The 24,470-nt window shown below is 40.2% G+C and overlaps 1 protein-coding gene across 3 annotated transcripts in view; it reads left to right on the top strand.

The window, feature by feature from the left end:
* LOC119651017 (peroxisomal carnitine O-octanoyltransferase-like) overlaps positions 1-23,845 on the top strand; it is a 45,313-nt gene extending 21,468 nt beyond the window's left edge. For 2 of the 3 annotated variants that reach the window (XM_038054318.1, XM_038054317.1), the window contains 6 exons: positions 8,333-8,538; positions 22,405-22,620; positions 22,697-22,888; positions 22,959-23,089; positions 23,199-23,615; positions 23,673-23,845. In XM_038054318.1, coding sequence (XP_037910246.1) covers positions 8,333-8,538; positions 22,405-22,620; positions 22,697-22,888; positions 22,959-23,089; positions 23,199-23,615; positions 23,673-23,802 — 1,292 coding nt within the window. In that variant the 3' untranslated portion in view covers positions 23,803-23,845. Of the gene's footprint in view, positions 1-8,332; positions 8,539-22,404; positions 22,621-22,696; positions 22,889-22,958; positions 23,090-23,198; positions 23,616-23,672 lie in introns of those variants that run through there. The other variant, XM_038054319.1, reaches the window with a different exon arrangement.
* Positions 23,846-24,470: the final 625 nt, after the last annotated feature.

The raw sequence follows: 24,470 nt of genomic DNA, 5'->3' as shown, positions 1-24,470 counted from the left end.
GAATCTGTTAATTTTCTCCATGCTTCTTGAAAGTTTAACATATTTATGCCAGGTGGTAAGCTCCAATGCGGGGAATTAAGGTTGAGTATAATGAATTCCAAATTCAGCTTGTTATTAAGCGAGTAATTTTCATCACATGGTTCCTAGCGTATCGTAGCGATAACTTGGTAATTTCTCAAACTCTCTCTCAACATACAAAATAAAATACAAATTCACTAACTGAGAAAGGTACACTTAGCCTGTGCATAAATTCAAATCTTATTCTACCTTTTGAATATATAATTTTTTATGATATGATAGATTGCATCCTTCGCAAATCAATAATTTTATTTACCTTATTTTTCCACTATTTTCGACAAACATTGAAGTTATCCCCAACAATTTTTCTGCTAAGTTTTTTGGGATGTCCGGGCTGTCGACGGTGCTTTTAGTAGGTTAACAGACTCTTTTCACTTTCGACGAATATTCCACTCAAACTCTCTCTCTACCTCCAAATTACATCACAAACACAAATATCACAAACATCACTTTTCATAACATTAACCGTACATAAGATGGTATATCAACAACATCAAATCTGAACACTCGGCAGTCGATACTACAAATATTACTTATTACTAGAGTGATTTGCCTTCTTACCTAGGGTTGCAAATCACAACCGATTGCATCTATGCCGATGAAATTCGTGCACAGTTGTTGACTGCCAACAGAGCCTATTTCAGCTTACAAAAACTGTTTCACTCAAAACGTCTCAACATAGGGTTAAAGCTCTTACTGTTCAAGACAATGATCTTACCAGTCCTTATGTATTCTCCGGAGACCTGGGTTCTTAGCGAGAAAAGTTGCGAACTCTTGGTCACGCTCGAGAGAAGAATTGTCCGAAGAATTTTTGGCCCCCTCCATGAGGATAGATAATTCCGCAGCCTCTAAAACGTTGGAATCTATGAGCGATACTACGAACGTCTGGTTGTGGGTAAAATCCAGATCAATAGGTTGCGGTGGGCGGGCCAGCTAATCATGCGTGGGGATGATCCAACCCGAAAAGTCTATAAGGGCTATATCTATGGTAGAACAAGAAGATGTGGCAGACCCTGCCTCAGATAGTGCGATGGCGCCAGATTGGCGAACACAACCGTCGTTTCTTATTAAGGCACGCCTAACCGAATACCGGTTGTTGCGTCGTTGATGATGATGATTTCCCTACATTTATAGCGTAAAGTACGGCAGCGCAAAATAAGTATCAATGAAGTGTAAATGAACCTTCCATGCAAGAGAAGAAAACAGCAACAGATCCCATAAAGATATCACACATTATTTTCACATGCAAACATGATTTTGCGAACGAGCATTAATTAGAAATTACATTGCTTGGAAACAAATCAATATCATCTTTTGACACCAAAGTCAGCCGAGAGAATAGATTCGCAACCGACACTCGACCATTCGACAATCAGTTCGGCCGCTTGTACCAGGAAATATTACGTAGACTAACGTCATACACACATCAATCTATAGCCGACATTCATTACCTAGCGATAACATTACAAATCAATTATGTAAAACCGAGAATCTGCATCTGCATATCCACATGCCCCCGAAACCATTTTCTAGCCCAAAGCCAACCCAAAACTAGTCCATGGCCAACCCGAAGCCAGCCAGAAGAGCAAGCAATTATAACTGCAACAGATTCGCAAGTGATACTGGGCGTTGGGATCAGTTCATCATTCCATAACTGCCGCCCGTAATTGTACTATGAAGAGTGATGATGTGTGGTAATATTCTGCAATGTAATATCACATGACAACAAATCTGCGGCGGCGCATCGGAGGCAAGAACCACATTGCCGGCGGTGAGAACCCCTGTGCCGACGCACTGAACTGACGCCTGGCACGAGGGCGGCGCGTTGCACTTCCACTTCCTTCTTGTTCCGACCGCTGGCGAGTGCGGGCGTATTGTTCTTGGTAGTTTACTAGCCGAGCAATGCACACAATTGTTTAGTATTTTTTTTCTTTCTTACTCGCAATAGTGGGTTTCTTCCGTACGTGTGTGACTGTAATTTTGATCATTGAAATAAAGAGAAAATTAAATCAGAATCCCTCTATATTTTCGTTATCGATTTGATTACGTTGGGGGACGCTAAACAGCTATCACGATATAATATCACCATCACTTTTGTAATCCGGTGATATCGTAATGTTCGGCAATGTTTGAATTGCGCTCGGCGATGGTAATGTGGTGCCACTTTTGTGATATTGCATTTTCCTCCCATCTATACTATTAATAGTGCTCAGCATATGAATATGGAAGCTACAGATTTCGACTCTGCAAGTTGCCTGGAGTCCGAATTCACGCATTTTGGAGGAATCGCGACATTCATGGTCTCCTCCGGAGAAATTTAAGGAGGACATATGGTCCACTTCTGTGGAAAGCGTGTATCTAGAGCCTATGTCGCGGAGACCCAGAAATGATTGTACGACATCTCTTATAATGGGAGAAACTGACCGTGAACTATGTTCGACCTGTGGGTCGCACTATTGTCTAATTCTTCCAGAAAACGGAAGAAGAAGGCTCGGCAGCAGGAAATTTGAGCCGCAAAGAAGACATACAGACCTGCTGGAATTTCCTTTTCCGCCTCTACAGGAAAACCGGAAGAGAAGAATGCTAGTGATGTGAACGCATCTGATCTTATCCCGGCATGTGAAAACGGGCCCATGCAAATGAGACATCGTGAAGGCTGGAAAGGCTTTCAGCTGATGACAGTGGAAGGCATTGCATTCTTGGGAAAGATGATGTTACCGTTGCTGCACCACCAGGTGTGCCAATATACAATGAAATAACGCAAGGAATTTTCTGTGGAAGATGAAGACAAGCTTGTAACCCTGAATGACAAAATGACCAAAAAGTCGGACTAGTAACGTTACGCTGCCTGTCGTCATTTTCTGAAATAGGTAGGTAGGTTTTCGGCCCCGTAAAAAAAATCAAAGTAGAAGTTTCGGGGAATTCATTAAAGGTATAAAGTAATACATAGTCGGACATAAAGAAAAACGACTAATTGAGGAAGCTTGCAATTCGAAAACAAAGCGACGTAATTCGCAAATCAATAAAAGTCCGTTTAAAAGCGCCACGACATTGGGTAAAGATGCTGCGACATGCACAGGGGAACCGTTTCAGTTTTAGAGCATACGCAAATTATTGTTGGGTACCAGCGTTCATCTCCGAAAATAAGTCCATTACTGTGAGGCGCCGTTCGTTGTCGCTTATAATTGGCCGACATTCAGAACCATAAAGGGCGACAGGGCGGACAACAATGCCGTAAATTTTTCATTTGAGATGTTCATTGATACGTCGGTCCCAAAGAACACTAATTCTGAAACGCCACTTCATCCAGGTTGCACTAATATGTGAAGCAGTATTATAACGCAGTTCACCATTGGCTGATAGCATTGACCCGAGATATTTAAATCACTCAGCTCTGGGCAGGTCACGGCCAATGGCAGTGCCTTTCTTATTCAAATTCAAATTCAATCGGAGACCGTGTTGTGTGAGGTCATTCCATTTTTGAGCAAATTACTCCAGATCATTTTTGCTATGAGACGTCACGAAAACATCTGCATAAAGCAGTGCATAGGGCACTGGACATTGGATATCCAGTGTGACAGTGTCCATAACAAGAACAAAGAGAAATGGTGAGAGGGCGCTTTCTTGATTAACACCGAGGAAGACACGAAGCAGTTTTAATATAGCTGCCTCACTTCGAACTTTACTTTTCGGATCGCGGTAGAGCAATTAGACCCAGCCCACGAGTTTCTCCGTTACTAGGTGTTGTCGTAGAGCATAGCAGATAACTTGGTGTAGCACAGGGTCAAACGTCTATCTAGATCCAGAAATGCAATGTAAAGAGGGCGATACTTGCGCAGTTCGTGACAAACCCGCTTAATTCACGGCTATTTATACGATGTAGTAAATACGGTTGATAAGCATGCTTTAAAAAATGTTCATGGTATGAGACAGCAATCGAATTGGACGGTAATTTGAACATTCTGCTGGATTACTTTTCTTTTCCCATATTGGCATGACATGTTCTACCTTCCTCAACAACCCGACTGAAGAACTAACTGAGCCGCAGTGTTAGGTCCCAGCTCTTCGCTTTTCAGAACTCAGATTCGATGTCATCAGGTCCTGTTGCTTTTGTGTATCTATTCTATAATTCTGTGTCCTTCATCTATACAAGAACTGAGGGATCTGGTAGCCTAGGTGAAGTCAAGTGGTATTGAATGCTCATTATATTTGTTGGGGAAGTAACAAATGCAATTCTAGAGAAAAAAGGCTATTTAATTTCATCACTTCAACTGGTCTCATGTCTGCGAACATTCAGCAGGCAAAAAGTGAAGTAATTCATCTAACAAGTGGTACTTTAAAATTGTTAAAGTTGATCAGAGATTGGTGGGTACCAGACGAACTCTCACTGTTAAACTACCGTCTGACTATCACAGGAGAACAGATTGCATCACAAAGACGGAGTCTTAGAAAAACGCGAAAGTTAGTACCAACGCGAGGCCTGAGAAGTCGTGTAGATTATGGAGTGTTTTATAAAGAAAGGGATGGTTTAAATATCGGTCTTTGATTTATAATGAATAAGAAAGGATTTTAAGAAAAATAAAATATAGAAAGAAAATCAACTTTATTAAATTTTTAAATATAACACTATAAAAATATTTTGCTTGAATTTTGGGGAAAACTGCGATTAATAGTACACCTATATATACCTAAATCAAAACACAAAGAATACTCTTCACAGAATAACAAAAATTAGTATTTCTTACTTAAGACTAATATAACTTTTAGAAAAGAACTATACTAGGTACATAAACCTACTGCTAAAAAAAGTGTGCACAATCGAACTACCCTTTAAATTCTAAACACAGTCAGCTCGCACTGTAAACAAACGTGTTTTCTGCACAAATAACATCGATATGCCGATTTTCCTTTGAGTTTAGGATGTCATGAAAGACAAGTCTTGACTTCTTCAGCGTTATCTTCAGATGTCTCTGGCTTATCAGAACCAAGTATTCTTGCCAAACTTACGGGACAACTTTAAGTTACAAAATACTCGCCTCATCTGCTCTAATACTAACTGCCGAGCTAATTTTTTTTATAAAGGCCCCTCAATAACTTTGTCTTCCCAAATGTACATCATCTAAAAGATGAGAATGGACTGAGCTTATATCCAAAAGCCGATAGAAAATTGTCATAGGCCAGCGTTTTGATCGGCGGCTCCAAGGGTATATAGAACACTTCTTATCAATTTCATCTACACCGCCTTTGTAGAATTATAAAACTTTATAATTTCTGACTTCCCTGAAGTCGTGTCTGCTCTTTCATTGTGATGAATTGATGAACCCAAAATGACGGCCTTCTTTTCTTGGCAACATGAAACAATAACGTTGTGTCTTTTGTAAAATCATTTAAGCTTGACTTTTTTGGGTCTTGCTTTATTTGACAAGAACTGTGGGGGAATTTCCCTTTTATTGTTTTACGTTACCTACACGAATTTGTTGAAAATATTCGATATCGGATCCAATTTATTAGTCTCTTTTCTCTGTGCTCTGTCAAGTGCATTGTCAAAACGAAGACAGTGAAGCAAACACAAAAATCTGTTTTTAGACATTACGCATCTAAAAATATCTCGTCCGATACCATCAGTATAAAATATTAAATCTGCGACTTCATGGTTAGACTTGAATACAGTGGTTACATCAAAAGTCCAATAAAAGCGTGCCACTCAATTATATCGATATCTTTTAGTTCTGGTTGATCCTGCTTCATATATTTACATCTATATTCAGCTAGCTTCTCATTGGTCCTCAGCACACTCTCCGATAACATCTCGTCATTTATATATTGTTTTCATAAAGAATAAGGATCTTTTCCATCATTTTCGGTCAAATTGATGATCTGTTTGGAGGTGATTTACACCACTTACATTTATTCTTTCCTCTAAAATAATCCTGCCCTGAAAGTGGAGCATCTTCATCTGGTGATGATGACGGCTCGTCCAGGTGTTTGGGTTGAATTTCTTCGGTATCAGATAGATCAGTGCTAGTCTCCGTATCATACTCACAATAACAGCTTATTAGAAGAAAAAATAAAACAAAAAGCTTATTTAAGTACCGGCGTGAGGTCTGAGAGGCCGCATTGGAATTTCAAATCGTAATTCTCACCAAATGCGCTCGTGACGATACCACTTCCCGCTTCAACGTCAACGTGAGCACTGTTCATGCTACTACTTAAAAGTAGGGATCGGTGTTGCGCGGGGAACGGGGTAAACAAGCAAGTCAAGTGCCTGCCGGGCCTTCTCAGACCACAGGTCGGTACTTAAAGGTTAAGTGTGTCTATGCTATGCTAATGCAGAGATTTCTGTATGCTGAAGTGGGTATTGATCGCTACATGACAGTAGGCTACCCCAAGGAGATGTGCTGTCACCACTTCTGTGGAGTATATTGATCGGCTCACGCAGCAAAATCTGCCAATATACCCCCAAGCTTATGAGGATGGCGTACGTGCTAGTCGAGATTTTGGAACGGTGTGTAGAAATATATCTAATTCAAATCAAATCACGATGATACTATAATATTTACAAAAATAAGGAATCTGAATGAAAAATCATAGACTAATTAATTTAAAATAGGTATACCTGTGGGGAAACATCGGAAACGAGGGGCGCAGAGTATTGGAAGAAATAGTGGAAGAACTGAATCCAGTTTTTGTAATACCTTCTGATTCTCAAATCTTCATACATCTGTTTAGTAGAAGATACGAGCATGAAAAAACAGAACAGGGTTCTGAAGTAAAAGCATACCTTTCAGATAAAAACGGGAAATGGGCTTTTTCGTTGGGGTCTTTCAGGCTGAAGTGTAAGCCGTCCTAAGAGGTACAACTTGAGCGGTTGGTGAGCGATTGAAGGACAGGCGTATTGCAATCTGCACCGATAGCCAAGTTACACTGAGCAATTTTTTTATCACTTCAATCATCCCGGAATATAGAAATCGGTTGAATTCTATTTCTAGATTCAATTAGCTGGAAATACTCTGGGTGGTGATGTAGAGGAAAATGAAATCTCGGATGCCTTACCAAAAGCGGGTTATATTTCCCCCATATCAGGACCGAAACTAATAATTGGAGTGTCAGTAGCATTGACTTATGCTGCTATCAAAAACTGGAAACAGTAGTACAATGGATCACTAGGATCTGACTGCTAAGAAGCTTTGCTTCTCTTCCACCTCATAGATACACACACGCCCAGGCATACTCTAGATGCCTAAACAAATTCAAGCCTTACCAGATGACATGAATATTTTGTCACGCTCGAATATCCGCTAAAGAAGTCCTGTTAAGAAACAAAGTAGGTAGGACTATAAACCAACGAGATAAAAACGAAAATTATGAATATAAACAAGGATTGAACAGCTTTGAAAGGCGGATCCTTAGGCGAATTTTTGGAGTAAAGCGAGAATGAGATCAATAGCGAATAAGATACAGCCATGAGCTGTACGAACTATTCGACAAACCGGAAATCTCTAAGACTACTAGACTCCGCGTTAGAAAAACGTGGAGGTGGAGATCAGTAGGCTGATTCTATTGCCATCACTATTCGTATTTCTCCCTGCTTGTAGGAAGCTTGAGCTCGAGAGTGACTGGGACTTTCTTTTTCCTTGTAATGTGCCCCACATTGATATAGGAGTAAGCATCATGTGGGATCCTTTCAGTTCAACATTTATTATGACATTTGCTCCTGTTTCTTTTATATGCTTATAAAAAAATCCATTTCTTTTTCCAAGCTTTTAGATCAAACTGTATAATGATGGCGTTTCTTAAAATGAGTATCTAGGGTGACTGTTGTCAATCACGAGGGCAAGATATTCAGTAAATCTGAAAAATTTATGGATTTAGATAGTCTACGTTTGTCAGTATCTAAGTGAGAAAACATAGAGCGATTCTCAAATACATTTATGGGGAAGCACGAACACGAAGATTAGAGAGCCAGGAAGTCACAGAACCGCTCCATTCTCAAGGACAATTAGGCGTCCCCTATTACAGCTTTCCCACACCCGACGTTTATTCAAAATTTAAATTTTTTATTTTGAGGATCTCCCTATGTGAACAATTCAATGTGATTCTATTTCGTCACGAGATAATTATATACTTTTGTCTTATCTAAACAATATGCTTCGCCTGGTTGAGTAACAAACATTAATTCTATCAAATTTCGTGGCTATACATTGTATTAGTTCTCTTCTATTGCTTGTTAATGATTAAGTTTATTTTCTATCAGTTTCAGAAGGCGAATGCCCAACCCACGGAATTATAATTGCAAAAGGTCGTATTTTCCAATTTAATTGCGTACGTTTGGATGGGAATTTAATAACACCTCAGGAAATCCTTAGCATTTTACATTATATTCGTGGAGTTATCGACACATCAGTTAGCAGTGATAACATTCCAATACTAACATGTGATGACAGATCCAGTTGGGCTAAGGTATGTTAAATTTATGATAAAAGTTCACAGAAAAAGTTTGACAGGTGAGTGAAATTTAGGTTGGATCTAATTGATAAGTAATTTAAATAAAGTTCCTTCTGTAGGGTTTCGGTAAAATAAACATTATGGTTTTGTGTAGAGGGTTTGGTGGGTTAGAAGTCACCGATTCAAAAACAGGGTCCACTGTCTTTTGACCCTACCCAACTGAAAAAAATCTGAAATGAGTATGCCTCTATATGAAGCTGAGATTTGAAAATACATCATCATCATCAACGGCGCAACAACCGGTATCCGGTCTAGGCCTGCCTTAATAAGGAACTCCAGACATCCCGGTTTTGCGCCGAGGTCCACCAATTCGATATCCCTAAAAGCTGTCTGGCGTCCTGACCCACGCCATCGCTCCATCTTAGGCAGGGTCTGCCTTGTCTTCTTTTTCTACCATAGATATTGCCCTTATAGACTTTCCGGGTGGGATCCTCCTCATCCATACGGATTAAGTGACCCGCCCACCGTAACCTATTGAGCCGGATTTTATACACAACCGGACGGTCATGGTATCGCTCATAGATTTCGTCATTGTGTAGGCTACGGAATCGTCCATCCTCATGTAGGGGGCCAAAAATTCTTCGCAGGATTTTTCTCTCCCACGCGGCCAAGAGTTCGCAATTTTTCTTGCTAAGAACCCAAGTTTCCGAGGAATACATGAGGACTGGCAAGATCATAGTCTTGTACAGTAAGAGCTTTGACCCTATGGTGAGACGTTTCGAGCGGAACAGTCTTTGTAAGCTGAAATAGGCTCTGTTGGCTGACAACAACCGTTCGCGGATTTCATCATCGTAGTTGTTATCGGTTATGATTTTCGACCCTAGATAGGAGAAATTGTCAACGGTCTCAAAGTTGTATTCTCGTATCCTTATTCTTGTTCGTGTTTGTGTTTGACCAGTACGGTTTGATGTTGTTGGTTGATTCGTCTTTGGTGCTGACGTTGCCACCATATATTTTGTCTTGCCTTCATTGATGTGCAGCCCAAGATCTCGCGCCGCCTGCTCGATCTGGATGAAGGCAGTTTGTACATCTCGGGTGGTTCTTCCCATGATGTCGATATCGTCAGCATAGGCCAATAGTTGGGTGGACTTGAAGAGGATCGTACCTCTTGCATTTACCTCGGCATCACGGATCACTTTCTCGAGGGCCAGGTTAAAGAGGACACATGATAGCGCATCCCCTCGTCGTAGACCGTTGTTGATGTCGAATGGTTTTGAGAGTGATCCTGCTGCTGAAAATACATCCCTTCTCGATAACTATTCAAATAAAGTTAACAGTAGTATGATACTTTAGAAATTCATAAATTTATAGTGTGACAATTTCTATGTTCGTTTTGAAATCCAAATCGACCGTTGGGCGCTACTCGTGTTCCAACTGGAGCACATCCATATTTGTTTGACTACAGCTTGCAGTACGTAATAAATGATGTTGAAGACTTATTTTATTACAATCCGCTGTGCCGATAATAGGTCGTCTGCCTAAATCCAGGCGAATACGAATGGCGGAACACCAGAAGAAAAGCCGATAAAAGGAAGTAGGACTAAACTGCCAGCTCTGCCTTTTCAATCGACGGAGGGCATGACCTTTTCAGAAGTCGTCAGTTAGATTCGGTATTAGATGAAGCCCGAAGACAATAGATTAGATGTGTTTTTCATACAGAAAACGGAAGGTTGGCGGAATCCTCATTGCCTTAGATCCGAAGACAACCGAGGGGATGGTTTCTGGAAGGCGATCAAGGGATTACTTGGATAGGCATCATCCCAACGAATTCCCAAGGTTAAAAACTTGCTTTGGTGGAAGTAGTCGAACAATGCGCATTGGAACTAATGTGATTTTTCAAATCAACATACACTGCTCACGAGAGATAAAAGTTCTAATCAGCTCGACTCATTAAGCAACACTGGCGTTTGGGAATAATAGAATTCCTTTTCCTAACTTAACTTTTGCCGTACACGCGCTAGATACTTAGGCCAAGGCCAAGGGGTTGGTTTTTAGTCGGACTCGGCATTTTGAGATAAACTTTTTTCGGGATCGCCACCGAATGAGAGACGACTTTCGAATTACATTTGACGCTTTGGACGATGCGTCTTAAAAACGGAGGAGCGGGGTGAATGGGACATTGCCTTCTCCATCCTCCAAACAGCCGCCAAAAGAAAACCAATCCTGGAGATGGCCTCAAGGATGGGCTTCTAACTAAAACTTTAAACATTGCGTGTACGTTAAAGTTCTGGTGCCCCTGTAACCTTCGCGTCATTGGTCGTAATCATTGGTATCCTCGATGGGGATGACGAGATCTGGAAACCTTCTCGACAAGCGACCATTAATATATTGTTTTTGAAGCAATCAAAGCTACCTCCCGGCGCACATCTTGTCCCTAGAACGTCGCGAAGGTGGACACTGAGAAATTTGTTTGCAACAGGCAGAGCCGCGCTAGAGAATATTTCGTAAAGTAGAGGGGCTGCAGTCGGCACTGTCGACAATTCAATAATGAATCTGAAAGGGCGGCCTGCGGGCATTCCATGCTCCACAAGGAACAAAAGTCTTAAGCGCTGCCGTCTGGTAGTACACGAGGTGGATGAGGTCCTTTGAGCATTTTGTTATATACTGGTTACTCAAAAATCGGGGCTCTGCGGAAATGCTCTTCAGTCGATGTCCACTTTTCACCATGAAAGGGTTGGAATAGGAAATCTTCTTTATGAATAACAAAAAAGGTGCCGGACCCGATGTTAACCAATGAAAGGGTTGGAATAACAAGTCTTCTCTATGAAGAACAAAAGAGGTGCCGGAACCGATGGTAAGCTGGGAAAATTATATAAGTTGGTGCCTCATATAGGCCGCATATTTTTCCTGCCGTTGGAAGATAGTGAGGCTCATGTTGGTCGGCAAAGGCAAAGGAGAGCTGCTGTCTGCATATCGAGCACTCTGTGCGCATGACGTAGCCGGAAAGGCCGAGAAACTCATTAGGAGTAGACTCATCAAAACAATATATGCTACCGAGAGACCAAAGCAGCTTGATTTTGGAACAAAGATATCCACGGTGGATACACTTGTAGATGCTGTTCGCCGAGCTGAGGAGTACAACTGGAGAGCTAATGCTCCTAGTAATGCTCCATGCTAGAAATATCTTTAATTTCGCAAGTTGGGCAGATATGCTACACACATTGGAAAATTGTTTTCATGTACCGGATCACGTCCTGCGGATATTGAGAAATTATCTGAGAAACCGTTCATTGTTCTATGAGTTGCTAGAAGGCCAGAGGAAGATTGAGATCATGTCGAGGGTAGCACAGCTAAAACTCGACATACGAGAATAGTCTGGTACGTTACACAGGCACTGTTGCAGCACTCGTTGCCTTGCACAAAATCGATCATCTTGACTAAAAATATCCCGATCTAGCGCCCTATGGTGATTTGGGGGACGATTATTGGACTGACGGGTAATGGCAATCGTCTTAATGAAACGAGGGGCAAATAGGCTGCTCGGCACATCGAAACTGAGGTTCGTAGCTGAATCGATTTGGGGATAATGCTGATCACATTGTTTTTAATACGGAAAGAAGAGTAGGATCCGTTAATATTACTAAGTTCAGGTTCTTCTTCTCGGAAAGAGGATTGAGTTCGATTGGTGAAGAAATTGAATTGAATTGAAATTGAAATGAAAAAGCTTCTTTGACTTAAAGGCTCCCTAAGGCGGCAGAGCGGCAAGAGTAGCCCTAAGTAATGTACCAAATGATTCCAGGTTAGTTTTCTGATGGTGGGGAAGCATGTAATTGGTAGTCCAGGGGCTTTCTGTCTAAGGAGTCCAACATTTAGTGCATAAACGCATTTACCCAGTCTACCTAAACAAAGTCTTATTTTATCAAAATTGGATTTGAGGAGAGCACATAAACAAACTGAAAACGGAAATTCGGCGCGTCAGGTATGAAAGGTTAGGTTTTTTATCATAGTTTGTACATAGCTCGTAAGCTCATTCATTTACTAAGTTTGACTATTTACTTTAGTTTGATATTTATATTCAATATCCTGAGTTGCAGTACAGACAACTTTGTCCTACTATGACTTCATCAGTAATAGTAAGATTTTCAGTTAACTTCGGCGTATCAAATTTATAGCTTAAATTACTGCAAAATTTTATGATTCTAGCATAATCTTAAGGTGGGGTTCCAGTTAATTTAAAGAAATATGGAAATATGCTATTATTAAGTTTATTTGAGGACTTGCGACTTTCAGATTTTTCTGCTGACTAGTTTCTGAGAATTCGGTGAAATTGTGTTGGGGTGGCACAGTGGTTAGAGGGCTAGGCTGTCGTAGCAGAAGATCGCTGGATATTGGGTATCAGTCAACTCAGCCGTACCAGAGTCAAATCAGGGTAATAATCTCGGGCGAGCGCAATGCAGACCACATTGTCTCCTACAGTTTATTGTAGTGTACCATTACGGTCTTGAATGGAGTGCTCCAGTGGAGTGATCCAATTGGATTGTCGCGCCAATGATTATACCAAGTAAAATAAGTGGTTATTTTTTAACCGCCTCATTTTCCTCCTTTGCAACTAACGCCAACGCTAAGGTCTACTTCGGAAGGTATTAATCGATATAGAATCTGGCATCCCCCTTTGCATTTATTTGAAACGAAAATAGGGGTCCTGCATAATTTTCAACGCGCTTTTTGCCCGTAATATTTCCAACCGGGTTTGATTTTTTTTCCCTATGACCCTATACCTTAGGTATCACAGAATGTAACCATCATATTAAAACAGGCATACTAAAGATTCATATTTACTGTGCGAGTATTTTTTCAACTGTAAACTACTGATCAATTACTCCAGAACATTGTCAAACTCAAGAAATGAAATGAGTTTTGAAGAATTTTCTTCGAGTTTTTTACATAAATCTCATATCTATACACCGATAGCAAGTAAGGGTGTTTTTCGTTAGAATTATAGGTTTGAAAAAAAATTCTTCATAAAGAATAATGTGTTATGTAAAAGTAATGTTAGTACAGATTTTCAAATAGGGTGTGTATTAACTTTTCTTTAAAAAAACCGTAAGTGCGTATCTTCGTTGTAAAAATTCCTTTCCTTTCAAAAGATTGTCTAAGGATTGGGACATGTGAAAATCTGATGGGGCAAGGTTATGGTAGTATGGAGGTCAGACTAACTGCAATCAACCTAACTCCACATTTTTTCTCTGAGTGAGGTCAGCGGTGTGGAGCCTAGATTTTCTCTTGAACGCCGTCGCGAGACGCTCTAGCTGGGTACAGTATGCTTTCGTTGTTAAGGCTTGGTTGCGAATAATCCCTCGAATATCACATCCAGCACAAACTTTAGGGGGGTGGGTTGAAATCTTTGCTCTTGATGTCGACGGGGGTGTTTCCATCTTCTTGCAAACGGTTTAACATTCCTGACGGCTATCTCATGGGAAATATATGTTAGTAATTAATTAATCTGCCGGTCCCAAGCCCGGTTGCGAAAAGAGGAGAGATGGATAGCTCCAGTCTGAATGGCTGTACACCACCGCAGCGTCTCAGGGAATAGGTAAAGGAAAGTGGAGCAAGTTTGCAGTTTTGCAGATTACTCACTGAGGCAGTTAGGGATAAAATCATCATCATCATCAACGGCGCAACAACCGGTATCCAGTCTAGGCTTGCCTTAATAGGAACTCTAGACATCCGGCTTTTGCGCCGAGGTCCACCAATTCGATATCCCTAAAAGCTGTCTGGCGTCCTTGCCTACGCCATCGCTCCATCTTAGGCAGGGTCTGCCTCGTCTTCTTTTTCTACCATAGATATTGCCCTTATAGACTTTCCGGGTGGGATCATTCTCATCCATACGGATTAAGTGACCCGCCCACCGTAACCTATTGAGCCGGATTTTATCCACAACCGGACGGTCATGGTATCGCTCATAGATTTCGTCATTGTGTAGGCTACGGAATCGTCCATCCTCATGTAGGGCAAGATTATAGTCTTTTACAGTAAGAGCTTTGACCCTATGGTGAGACGTTTCGAGCGGAACAGCTTTTGTAAGTTGAAATAGGCTCTGTTGGCTGAAAACAACCGTGCGCGGATTTCATCATCGTAACTGTTATCGGTTGTGATTTTCGACCCTAGATAGAAGAAATTGTCAACGGTCTCAAAGTTGTATTCTCCTATCCTTATTCTTCCTGCTTGATCAGTGCGGTTTGATGTTGTTGGTTGGTTCGTCTTCGGTGCTGACATTGCCACCATATATTTTGTCTTGCCTTCATTGATGTGCAGCCCCAGATCTCGCGCCAATCGCCGCCTGCTCAATCTGGATGAAGGCAGTTTGTACATCTCGGGTGGTTCTTCCCATGATGTAGATATCGTCAGCATAGGCCAGTAGTTGGGTGGACTTAAAGAGGATCGTACCGCTTGCATTTACATCAGCATCACGAATCACTTTCTCGAGGGCCAGGTTAAAGAGGACGTATGTCAGGGCATCCCCTTGTCGTAGACCGTTGTTGATGTCGAATGGTCTTGAGAGTGATCCTGCTGCTTTTATCTGGCTGTAATTCCATCTGCCCCAGGCGACTTATGATTTTTTAGCCGATGAATTGCACGGACTGTTTCCCCTAAACTTGGTGGTGGCAGTATTTGTCCCTCGTCTTCAGTTGGCGGGACCTCCAACTCGCCGATGTTCTGGTTGTTCAGTAGCTCATCAAAGTACTCAACCCACCGCTCCAATATGCCGAGGTGTATAAGGCTTCATCCTGCTGACTTGTTCGTAAAACTTCCGCGCCTGGTGCGGTTGCTCCCTGTACTTTTCTAGTTCACAGACTTGTTGGTTCTCCCAGGCTTTCTTTTTCCGTCTGTGAAGTCGCTTCTCCGCTCGACGGAGTTCGTGATAAGTCTTTGCGCGTGCCCGCGTTCTTTGAGAATGCAACCTTACTCGGTATGCGGCATTCTTCCGTTCCGTTGCTGGCTTACATTCATCGTCAAACCAGCCGTTCCGACTCCTTTTGCGGCTTGGGCCAAGTATATTTGTGGCCGTATCCATAATAACGTTCTTGAGGTGGTTGTGAAGATCATTTGTTGATGCTTCATCTCCAGGTCCTCTGTTGACTGCTGTTATTGCGGCATACGTTTCCCTCTTATAGATGTCGCGGTGGGCTGTGTTATGTGTAGTGATATCATTCATCATTCATTTAATTCATTAGTACCCGACCTCACACAAATAACTTACCCGACCTCACACAAATTCTCAAGTTACATAAACAATAACAATCACTCATTAACTGACCTATATTTTCTCATAAGTCACTAGAGTTCACTTTGTATCTACCGCCGAACAAAATACAAGAAATAAGATCCACTTGAGTCACAACATACCATGCATACATGACCCATATATTATACATATGATAGCTACATGACTATGCATAAGAAATGCATACAGTCATATGACCAGCACGACCCGTATGTTTATAGATTGGTAATTTGAAAGAAAGAGAAAGTTATGACGTCACGATCATATATTGTTATGTACAGACCCAATTGGTCAAGAAATTTGCAAGTAAGTAATTAAAGGAATTTGATTGGTTAGTGCATAGAAAATAAGGAATTAACATATGTTAGAATGTAAGTAAGAATCATATAAAAAGAACTAGAGCCCCGAGGCTCGACACACTTGGTTATTTGCTTTTCATAAGGATAGTTAATTGCTATACAGCGATATCTTTCCTGAGCAATTCCAGTGTCATTTAGACCAACGGCAGACTGCTGCTGATAATAGCTTCCGCAGATTGTTGCGGAGATAGGAAATCTAAAGAAGGTTTTTATTTTAAATAAAGATATAATTCTAGATTAACTTATGTAGCTCTTCTCATTTTTACTTATCTAAATAATTTCACGATGTCGACTTCTCATCCCTACTTGACGATCCTGCTTCCCTACATGGCGATCCTGCCTATTATGGACCAAGAAGAAGTTAGTAATTCCACATCATGGACGACACCATCAACATGCTGATTGAAGAAGACTTTCAAAAAGAGGTCGACCGTATATTTAATCGGATAATCAAGATAGCAGAGGAATACAAGCCAGAAAGCATCAACCAGCAAGGAACAGCACCACCACCATATGTAGCAACCCCGAAGGATGAACTAAAACATATAGGACCGAAGAAACTGACAATTCCGGAACTAAAGGCGCGAACTGAAGCGAAGAAGGAAGCAGAGGAGCGACATCAACAAAAATTTAAGAAGACAAGAGGAGGTAAACGGCAGAAATTAAGAAAGGAAAAAGCAGAGTACTACAGACTAGCAACTATCGCAACAGGGAACCAGAAGAACGGATTTATAAAGAAAGACTACTCAAGCAGAACGTTAAACATGGGCAATTGCAGCTCGACAACCAACAACAGCCTCGTGACTGAATATCGTCAGGCAATCACGACATCAGGATGTTTCGTCATCATAATTTTTTTCATATATTTGTATAATAGATATCATTCGAATTACGTTAGGAAGGTAGTTAATAGAAACAATGTATAACCATAGAGCAATTTTTTTTTTTATAAGTAACGTTCAATACAACATATTCACAAAAATATTTTTTCATGGGCGATTTAGAGACTCTAAAAAGATTATTGAGTAGCTTACAAAGAGATATAGCAAACGCAAAAAAAAGTGCGGGTAGAGGTTACAAACGTGACACTGTCCTTTCAAAATTGCAAAACTTAGAACAGATAAAGGCTCAAGCCTCGAGCATAATCCAGAACACTACTGATAGTAAAACCTTGAGCTTATCGACATCTTTTAAACAAGCGTACAATACCTTTAAAGAACTTCTTGAAATACAATTAATAGAATCAAATATGAGTGACTTCGATATTACAACCGCTGTCAAAGTAATACCAACTTTCGATGGTAAATATAAAGATCTCCATACGTTCACAAAATTAATAGAATTTTTAAACGAGACATTAAACGAACCAGGGAAAAAACAATTATTAGATTTTGTCATAAATGTCAAGTTAACAGACACAGCTCGCTTAGCTGTAGGTACTAATGTACCCACTAATATGGCAAGCTTTGTAAAATTGTTAAAACAAAAATTTGTAAGCTCGAACACAATCCAGAGCATCCAAACAACACTGAATTCAGTATCCCAGAACAAATCTTCAGTGACTAATTATCGGGACAAAATACTACACCTTACAAGTGAGTTGAGTCACCTACAAGTTGCCGAATTGGGTGAAACGGTGACAGAGGCAGAAAAGAATTTGATTACAAAAATAAATGGGCGACAAGCTCTTACAACTTTCCTTACCGGATTAAACCCTGAGATAAGAGATACCGTTTTCTCTTCAAGACCGAAAGACATGACTGAAGCCGCAAATTACGCATTAGAGTTAGAGAAACGAGATTTAGGAAATTTATTGTAGTAACTGACCACAGACCATTAGTATCACTCTTTTCACACAAAAATCCATCTTCCAAACTGACGAGAATCAGAGTAGACCTTTCAGATTACGACTTTGACATTGTTTTCAAGCAGGGGAAAATGAACACAAATGCAGACGCACTCTCAAGAATTGAATTAAACTCAGACATATTGAAGAAGATGACTCCAGTAGAGAATGACACTACTGTAAAGAAAACTTTGGCGATTACAAGGGGTATGTCAGCTAAGAGAAAGCTTGACAATATTGTAAAAAACGTGCACGAGGACGCAAAAGCAGATCATCCTAAGAAGCCTGATCAACTTCATATTTGGGATTGTTCTTCGATATCAGACGTCAGAGATATATTAAAATTGAAATTCATCTTGAATGAATCAAGTAAGAATAAAATTATGCGCACCACAGAGGGAATAAGTGTATATTGTAGCAATAAAACTAATAAGAAATCCGTTTCAATTAGTGACAAACTACATTCAACAACACTTTCCACAGATACCAAATCGGTTAACAATAGCGATAATTCTGATATGATGTACGCATCTATCATGAAGAAGTTATTGATAACAGCGGTTAAATGGAAAATTCACAAGCTAGCACTTTCGAACACAGATGATATTTTCCAGGTACTAGGTAAAAATGAATTAAAAAGTATAATTAATACGTTGCAACAAGAAAAGAACTTCGAAGTAAAAATAATGATATATGAACCCCCTAAAAGAATTGAGGATATCGCGATACAGAAAAATTTGATAAAAGAGTACCATGACACGCCACATGGAGGACATTTAGGAGTCAGGAAGACAATTTTGAAATTAAAACAACGTTATTGCTGGAAGAATATGAGTAAAATGGTAAAAGATTATATATCTAACTGCAAATCTTGCAGAATAAATAAACAAACCCGTCATACAAAGGAAAGAATGGTAAAAACAGACACTCCATCGACGAGCTTTGAAACTATTTCGATAGATACAGTAGGCCCTTTACGCATATCAAACGGTTATAGATATGTTCTAACAATGCAGTGTGAATTAACAAAATTTGTAGTAGCAGCTCCTATACAATTTAAAGATGCTAAAACGGTAGCAGAAACACTAGTAAAAGAATTTATACTAAAATATGGAATATTTAAAATTTTGAAATCAGATCAGGGTACTGAATTCACTAACAAACTAATGAAAGAAATTTGCAAACTTCTGAAAATAAACCAAAAATTTTCTACGCCTTACCACCACGAAACTTTAGGCACTAACGAACGAAACCATCGCGTACTTAACGAGTACATATTAGCATTCGCAGAAGATATGGCATGGGATATATGGATTCCATATTACACATTTGCATATAACACCACGCCTCACGTGGATAACAACTACACTCCCTACGAACTAGTTTTCGGCAAATTACCCTATTTACCAGATGACATATTACACATAAATAGTAAAGTATATAACATAGACGATTACGCGAAAGAGCTCAAGATTAGACTACAGTATTCTTTAGATAAAGCTCGAAAAATCATAGAAATGACAAAAATTAAAAGAATAAATGACAATAACAAAACAAGCCCAATAAATGTGAATATAGGAGACTTAGTCTTATTAAGAAATGAAGAAAGAAAAAAGAACCAATCACCTTATTTAGGACCATATAAAGTAAAAAGTGTAGATAATGTAAACTTAAATATAGAAATTAACGGAGTAGAAAAAACCGTACATAAGAATAGAGTAAAGAAATTTTAAAATAGAACATAAATTAAACACAAAAAAAAAAAAAAAAACACATTTATTTGTTAATTTCAACCGAATTATAACTTCACTCTTTTTTTCAAAACATCGAGATCTCACATTTCACTACGAGAAATGTTCAATCTCCCAAACCCCCGTGGTGTAGTGATATCATTCATCATTCATTTAATTCATTAGTACCCGACCTCACACAAATAACTTACCCGACCTCACACAAATTCTCAAGTTACATAAACAATAACAATCACTCATTAACTGACCTATATTTTCTCATAAGTCACTAGAGTTCACTTTGTATCTACCGCCGAACAAAATACAAGAAATAAGATCCACTTGAGTCACAACATACCATGCATACATGACCCATATATTATACATATGATAGCTACATGACTATGCATAAGAAATGCATACAGTCATATGACCAGCACGACCCGTATGTTTATAGATTGGTAATTTGAAAGAAAGAGAAAGTTATGACGTCACGATCATATATTGTTATGTACAGACCCAATTGGTCAAGAAATTTGCAAGTAAGTAATTAAAGGAATTTGATTGGTTAGTGCATAGAAAATAAGGAATTAACATATGTTAGAATGTAAGTAAGAATCATATAAAAAGAACTAGAGCCCCGAGGCTCGACACACTTGGTTATTTGCTTTTCATAAGGATAGTTAATTGCTATACAGCGATATCTTTCCTGAGCAATTCCAGTGTCATTTAGACCAACGGCAGACTGCTGCTGATAATAGCTTCCGCAGATTGTTGCGGAGATAGGAAATCTAAAGAAGGTTTTTATTTTAAATAAAGATATAATTCTAGATTAACTTATGTAGCTCTTCTCATTTTTACTTATCTAAATAATTTCACGATGTCGACTTCTCATCCCTACTTGACGATCCTGCTTCCCTACATATGGATGGCTTCAGTGTTAACTCTCACCTGATTGTCAGAGGGGATTCTGAGTGGTGTTGTTATTCGAGCTCGGAGCACCATGCCAACGAGATAGTGATCCGAGTCTATATTGGCCCCCCTATATGTTCTGACATTCATCAAGTCTGAGAGGTGGCGGCATTCGATCAACACGTGGTCAATTTGATAAAGAGGGTCCCGTCTGGAGAGGCCCACGTATGTTTGTGGACATGCTTTCCGCACAAACCAGGTATTTCCAACAACCATTTCGTGTGACTCTGCTAATTGAATAATCCGCAGTCCGTTATCATTTGTATTTTCGTTTAAGCTATGGGAGCCAACGTATCGCCTGAATACGGGCTCCTTCCCTACTTGGCTGTTAAAATCTCCAAGTATGATTTTGATATCATATCTGGGACAGGCTTCGAGGGTTCGTTCTACTGCCTCGTAGAAGGTATCTTTCTCCGACTCTGCAGTCTCCTCTGTAGGGGCGTGAACGTTATTGAGGCTTATGTTTCTAAACTTGCCTCGCAAGCGCAGAGTGCATAGCCGTTCGCTTATGTTTTCAAAGCCGATAACAGCAGGTTTCATTCTTTGGCTGACTAAGAAACCTAGCCCGAGCACATGGTTTACTGGATGGCCACTATAATATATGATGTAGCGACTCTTCTCCAGGAAACCGGTCCCTGTCCAACGCATTTCCTGTAACGCTGTTACATCAGCTCTATATTGGGGCAGGGTATCGGCTAGCTGCTTATCAGCTTCATCTCTGTACAGGGAGCGCGCGTTCTATGAGAAAATGCCCAAATCGTTATTCGGTTGTCGTTGCCGGGTTCGTCGTTGTATAATCCGTCCAGTCCGAGGCTCCGGTTGTGGCTTCGTAACAAGTAGCTTCTCGTAGCGATAAAATGCACCATCAAAAATGAGGAGAAGGAGAATTTTAAGGTCCGGTGCGGTTAACAGGCGGTAGTCGTCGGACTTGGTGACTGAGTCGTGCGCTCGTCATGAACAGCACGGCGTCGAAATCGCTAGTCGTGGGGCGGTTCAACGTCTAGGCGCCACGACGACCAGGAGCATTGCTTCGCCTGCTGCAGCTGTTTCGCCACAAACTGTGGCGACCACTTAAGGCAGGGAAATTCTGGACGGATTTTCCCATTGACCTATCACCGGCCACTACCACCAGCGCCCCTTCATAATTTAAGAAGGTAGGATCGTCCGAGTCTAAATGCTTGGTACTTAGTGCTAGTATTAGGTAAAATCCGGCATATGCCGGCATTGTGAAATCGGAAATAATAATAATCAGAGGCGCAACAACCCCTATTGGATCAGGCCCTTGAAGTGTGTTAAAGCACTATAGGATGCAATGTGGTCAGCATTGCGCTTGCCCGAGATTATTACCCTGATTTGACTCAGGTACTCATTCAGAGAGAGATAGAAATTTGAATCGCGACCTTCCGTACAACAGCCCAGCACTCTAACCACTTGAGCCATCCGGATACGGGGGCCTTCCTGGCCGCGGGTGAATTTCCGTCCGTCTTTCTCGACCACGAAAACGTCGGAACCACTGCTGATGCATACACTGGGTTGCATGTTGACGTCGGAAAACCGAACTTATGCACACACCCAATCTTTTATTCTCTTGCGGTTATTATGAATGCATAATTTAAATAAAATTTCATTCAATTTTATCCTTAATGTGTTTCTATGTATATCTCATTTATTCTATGCTTTCGCTTTCAGAATCGCAAATATCTTGAAGAACTTTCACGCCACAACGCGCAACTTTTAAAAATAATCGAGAGTTCGGTTGTAATGGCATGCCTCGACAACCATTCACCAAAAGACTATTCGGAGAGCTCACAATTAGCCCTAACCGGGGACTTCCATTCCAAGTGGGCTGACCGTAGCAATATAATGGTCATCTTTCGGAATGGCAAAATATCATTAATTGGAGAGGTATTTATGAGTATTGTAAAGAACTGCTAATAAATAGATTGATTTTCGGTTCGCATTACATTTCATCTTGGAATAGCCCTCTGCTTATGACGGTCGATGTAGTATAAGCTTTGCCTTTTTCCTTTTATTGGGCTTATTAGAAATGGGGGAACCAGATTGGTATCAAGTGCCTACTCCAATTTTATTATCACCAGTCGAGCACATATTTAATTTAGATGAACGACTCAGAAAAGAAATAGTCCGAGTGTTGAATGACTGTGAGGCTAGGGTAGGTGTCTGGGATGTGCTTTATATTTTGTGATATTGTGCACTATACTCTTATACATTCTTTATTACAGCGTGACGAAATAACAGTTTCATATAAATCGTTCGATAATTACGGCAGAAAATTTATTGCTGATAATGGTATGCACTGGGATTCTTACACGCAGATGGCTATTCAATTAACTTATTACAAAATGCATCGTAAGTAAGTTTATATGGGAAGGATCATTTTTTTTTTTCCTTTTTAAAAAAATATTCCTTTTATTTAATTTTTATTTTATAAAGAATGTTACAACAATAATTGTCCGTTTCAGGTACCCTTCAACACAGGAAACCATTCAGTTGAGAAATTTTCATAATGGGCGAACGGATGCATTAAAATATTTTTCGGAGCAAACAGCTGAATTTCTTCAGATTGCCACCAATCCTAAATCAACCAGGAAGCAAATAGTTGATGAGTTCAGAAAGGCTGCTATCAGCCATACAAAGTCAAGATCTACCGTTAAAGAAGGCAAAGGAATGGACCGACATCTGTTTGGCCTTTACTGTGCGGCTCGTGAAGGGAACTGGAATATTCCCGAGTTATTTCATGATCCTTTGTTTGTTAGAAGTGGTGGTCATCGAAAGTTTACACTATCAACTAGTACTTCGGGTTTTACCGCCATAAATATCTTTACAGCGCCAATGGTAACAGATGGATATGGGGTATTTTACAATGTTACAATTAATGGGTACATTACATATAATAGTTTCAAGAATATAAAGATTATAGAAAAGCATCTTTGCAGTATAAACTTCATAGTTACGGCGTGGAAAACGAGTCCTGAAACAAGTGCCCATAAGTTTTCGTCTTTGCTCTGCGAGTCATTGCGAGAAATTAAATCGTTAATTAAAGGTGACTTCGAATCTAAATTGTAAATAAACTTGTATGGAACCAATATATATACTTTTAAAAATATGATGAGAAATGTTTAATTTTGAAGATAATATAATTTAAAGCGAAACAACTTGAGAGTTTTCTGCTTTTAGAAATGCTATGGTCGGGCTGGTACGGAATGGGCACATGAAAATGACAATTTTGATCTGTCATATATAGGCTACTAATCATGAAAGGGGGTTCAGTGCCATGTAAAGCCCAAGGGAACTCAATGAATTCCCTTGGAAGAGACCTCACCATGTACGGATGGGCCCTGATGAGTGCACTGACAAAGAGATGTTCCACCCTGCAATGGCTGTCGCCAGAAACTTTATCAGCTTAGGATCAATGTGATACAGACAGTGTGCGGAGCCCTGTCAAGAGACTTGGCGTGAATGAAATAGCAACTAATGCGATTTTTTTGGCCTCTAGTTACCTATCCTATAACGATAAGTCGATAATAAGTTGCTCTTTGCAACCCCGTGATCCAGTTCGGCAGCCATTGCTGTCCTCGGACAGAATGTTGTTGGTCTCGATGCACACTGACACTTCCACTAATAATGGACGTTATGAACTTGTAAGCTGTTCGTTCTATTGGGGTTCATTGAGTGGTCTGAAAATGCGCCGCTGGTTCCTCGTGTACGCCGCATTCTGAACACGTCCGACTTTC

The sequence above is a fragment of the Hermetia illucens genome, chromosome 3 (assembly GCF_905115235.1).
Source record: "Hermetia illucens chromosome 3, iHerIll2.2.curated.20191125, whole genome shotgun sequence".
Classification (NCBI taxonomy): Eukaryota; Metazoa; Arthropoda; class Insecta; order Diptera; family Stratiomyidae; genus Hermetia; species Hermetia illucens.
This window is presented reverse-complemented; position numbering and strand designations above follow the sequence as displayed.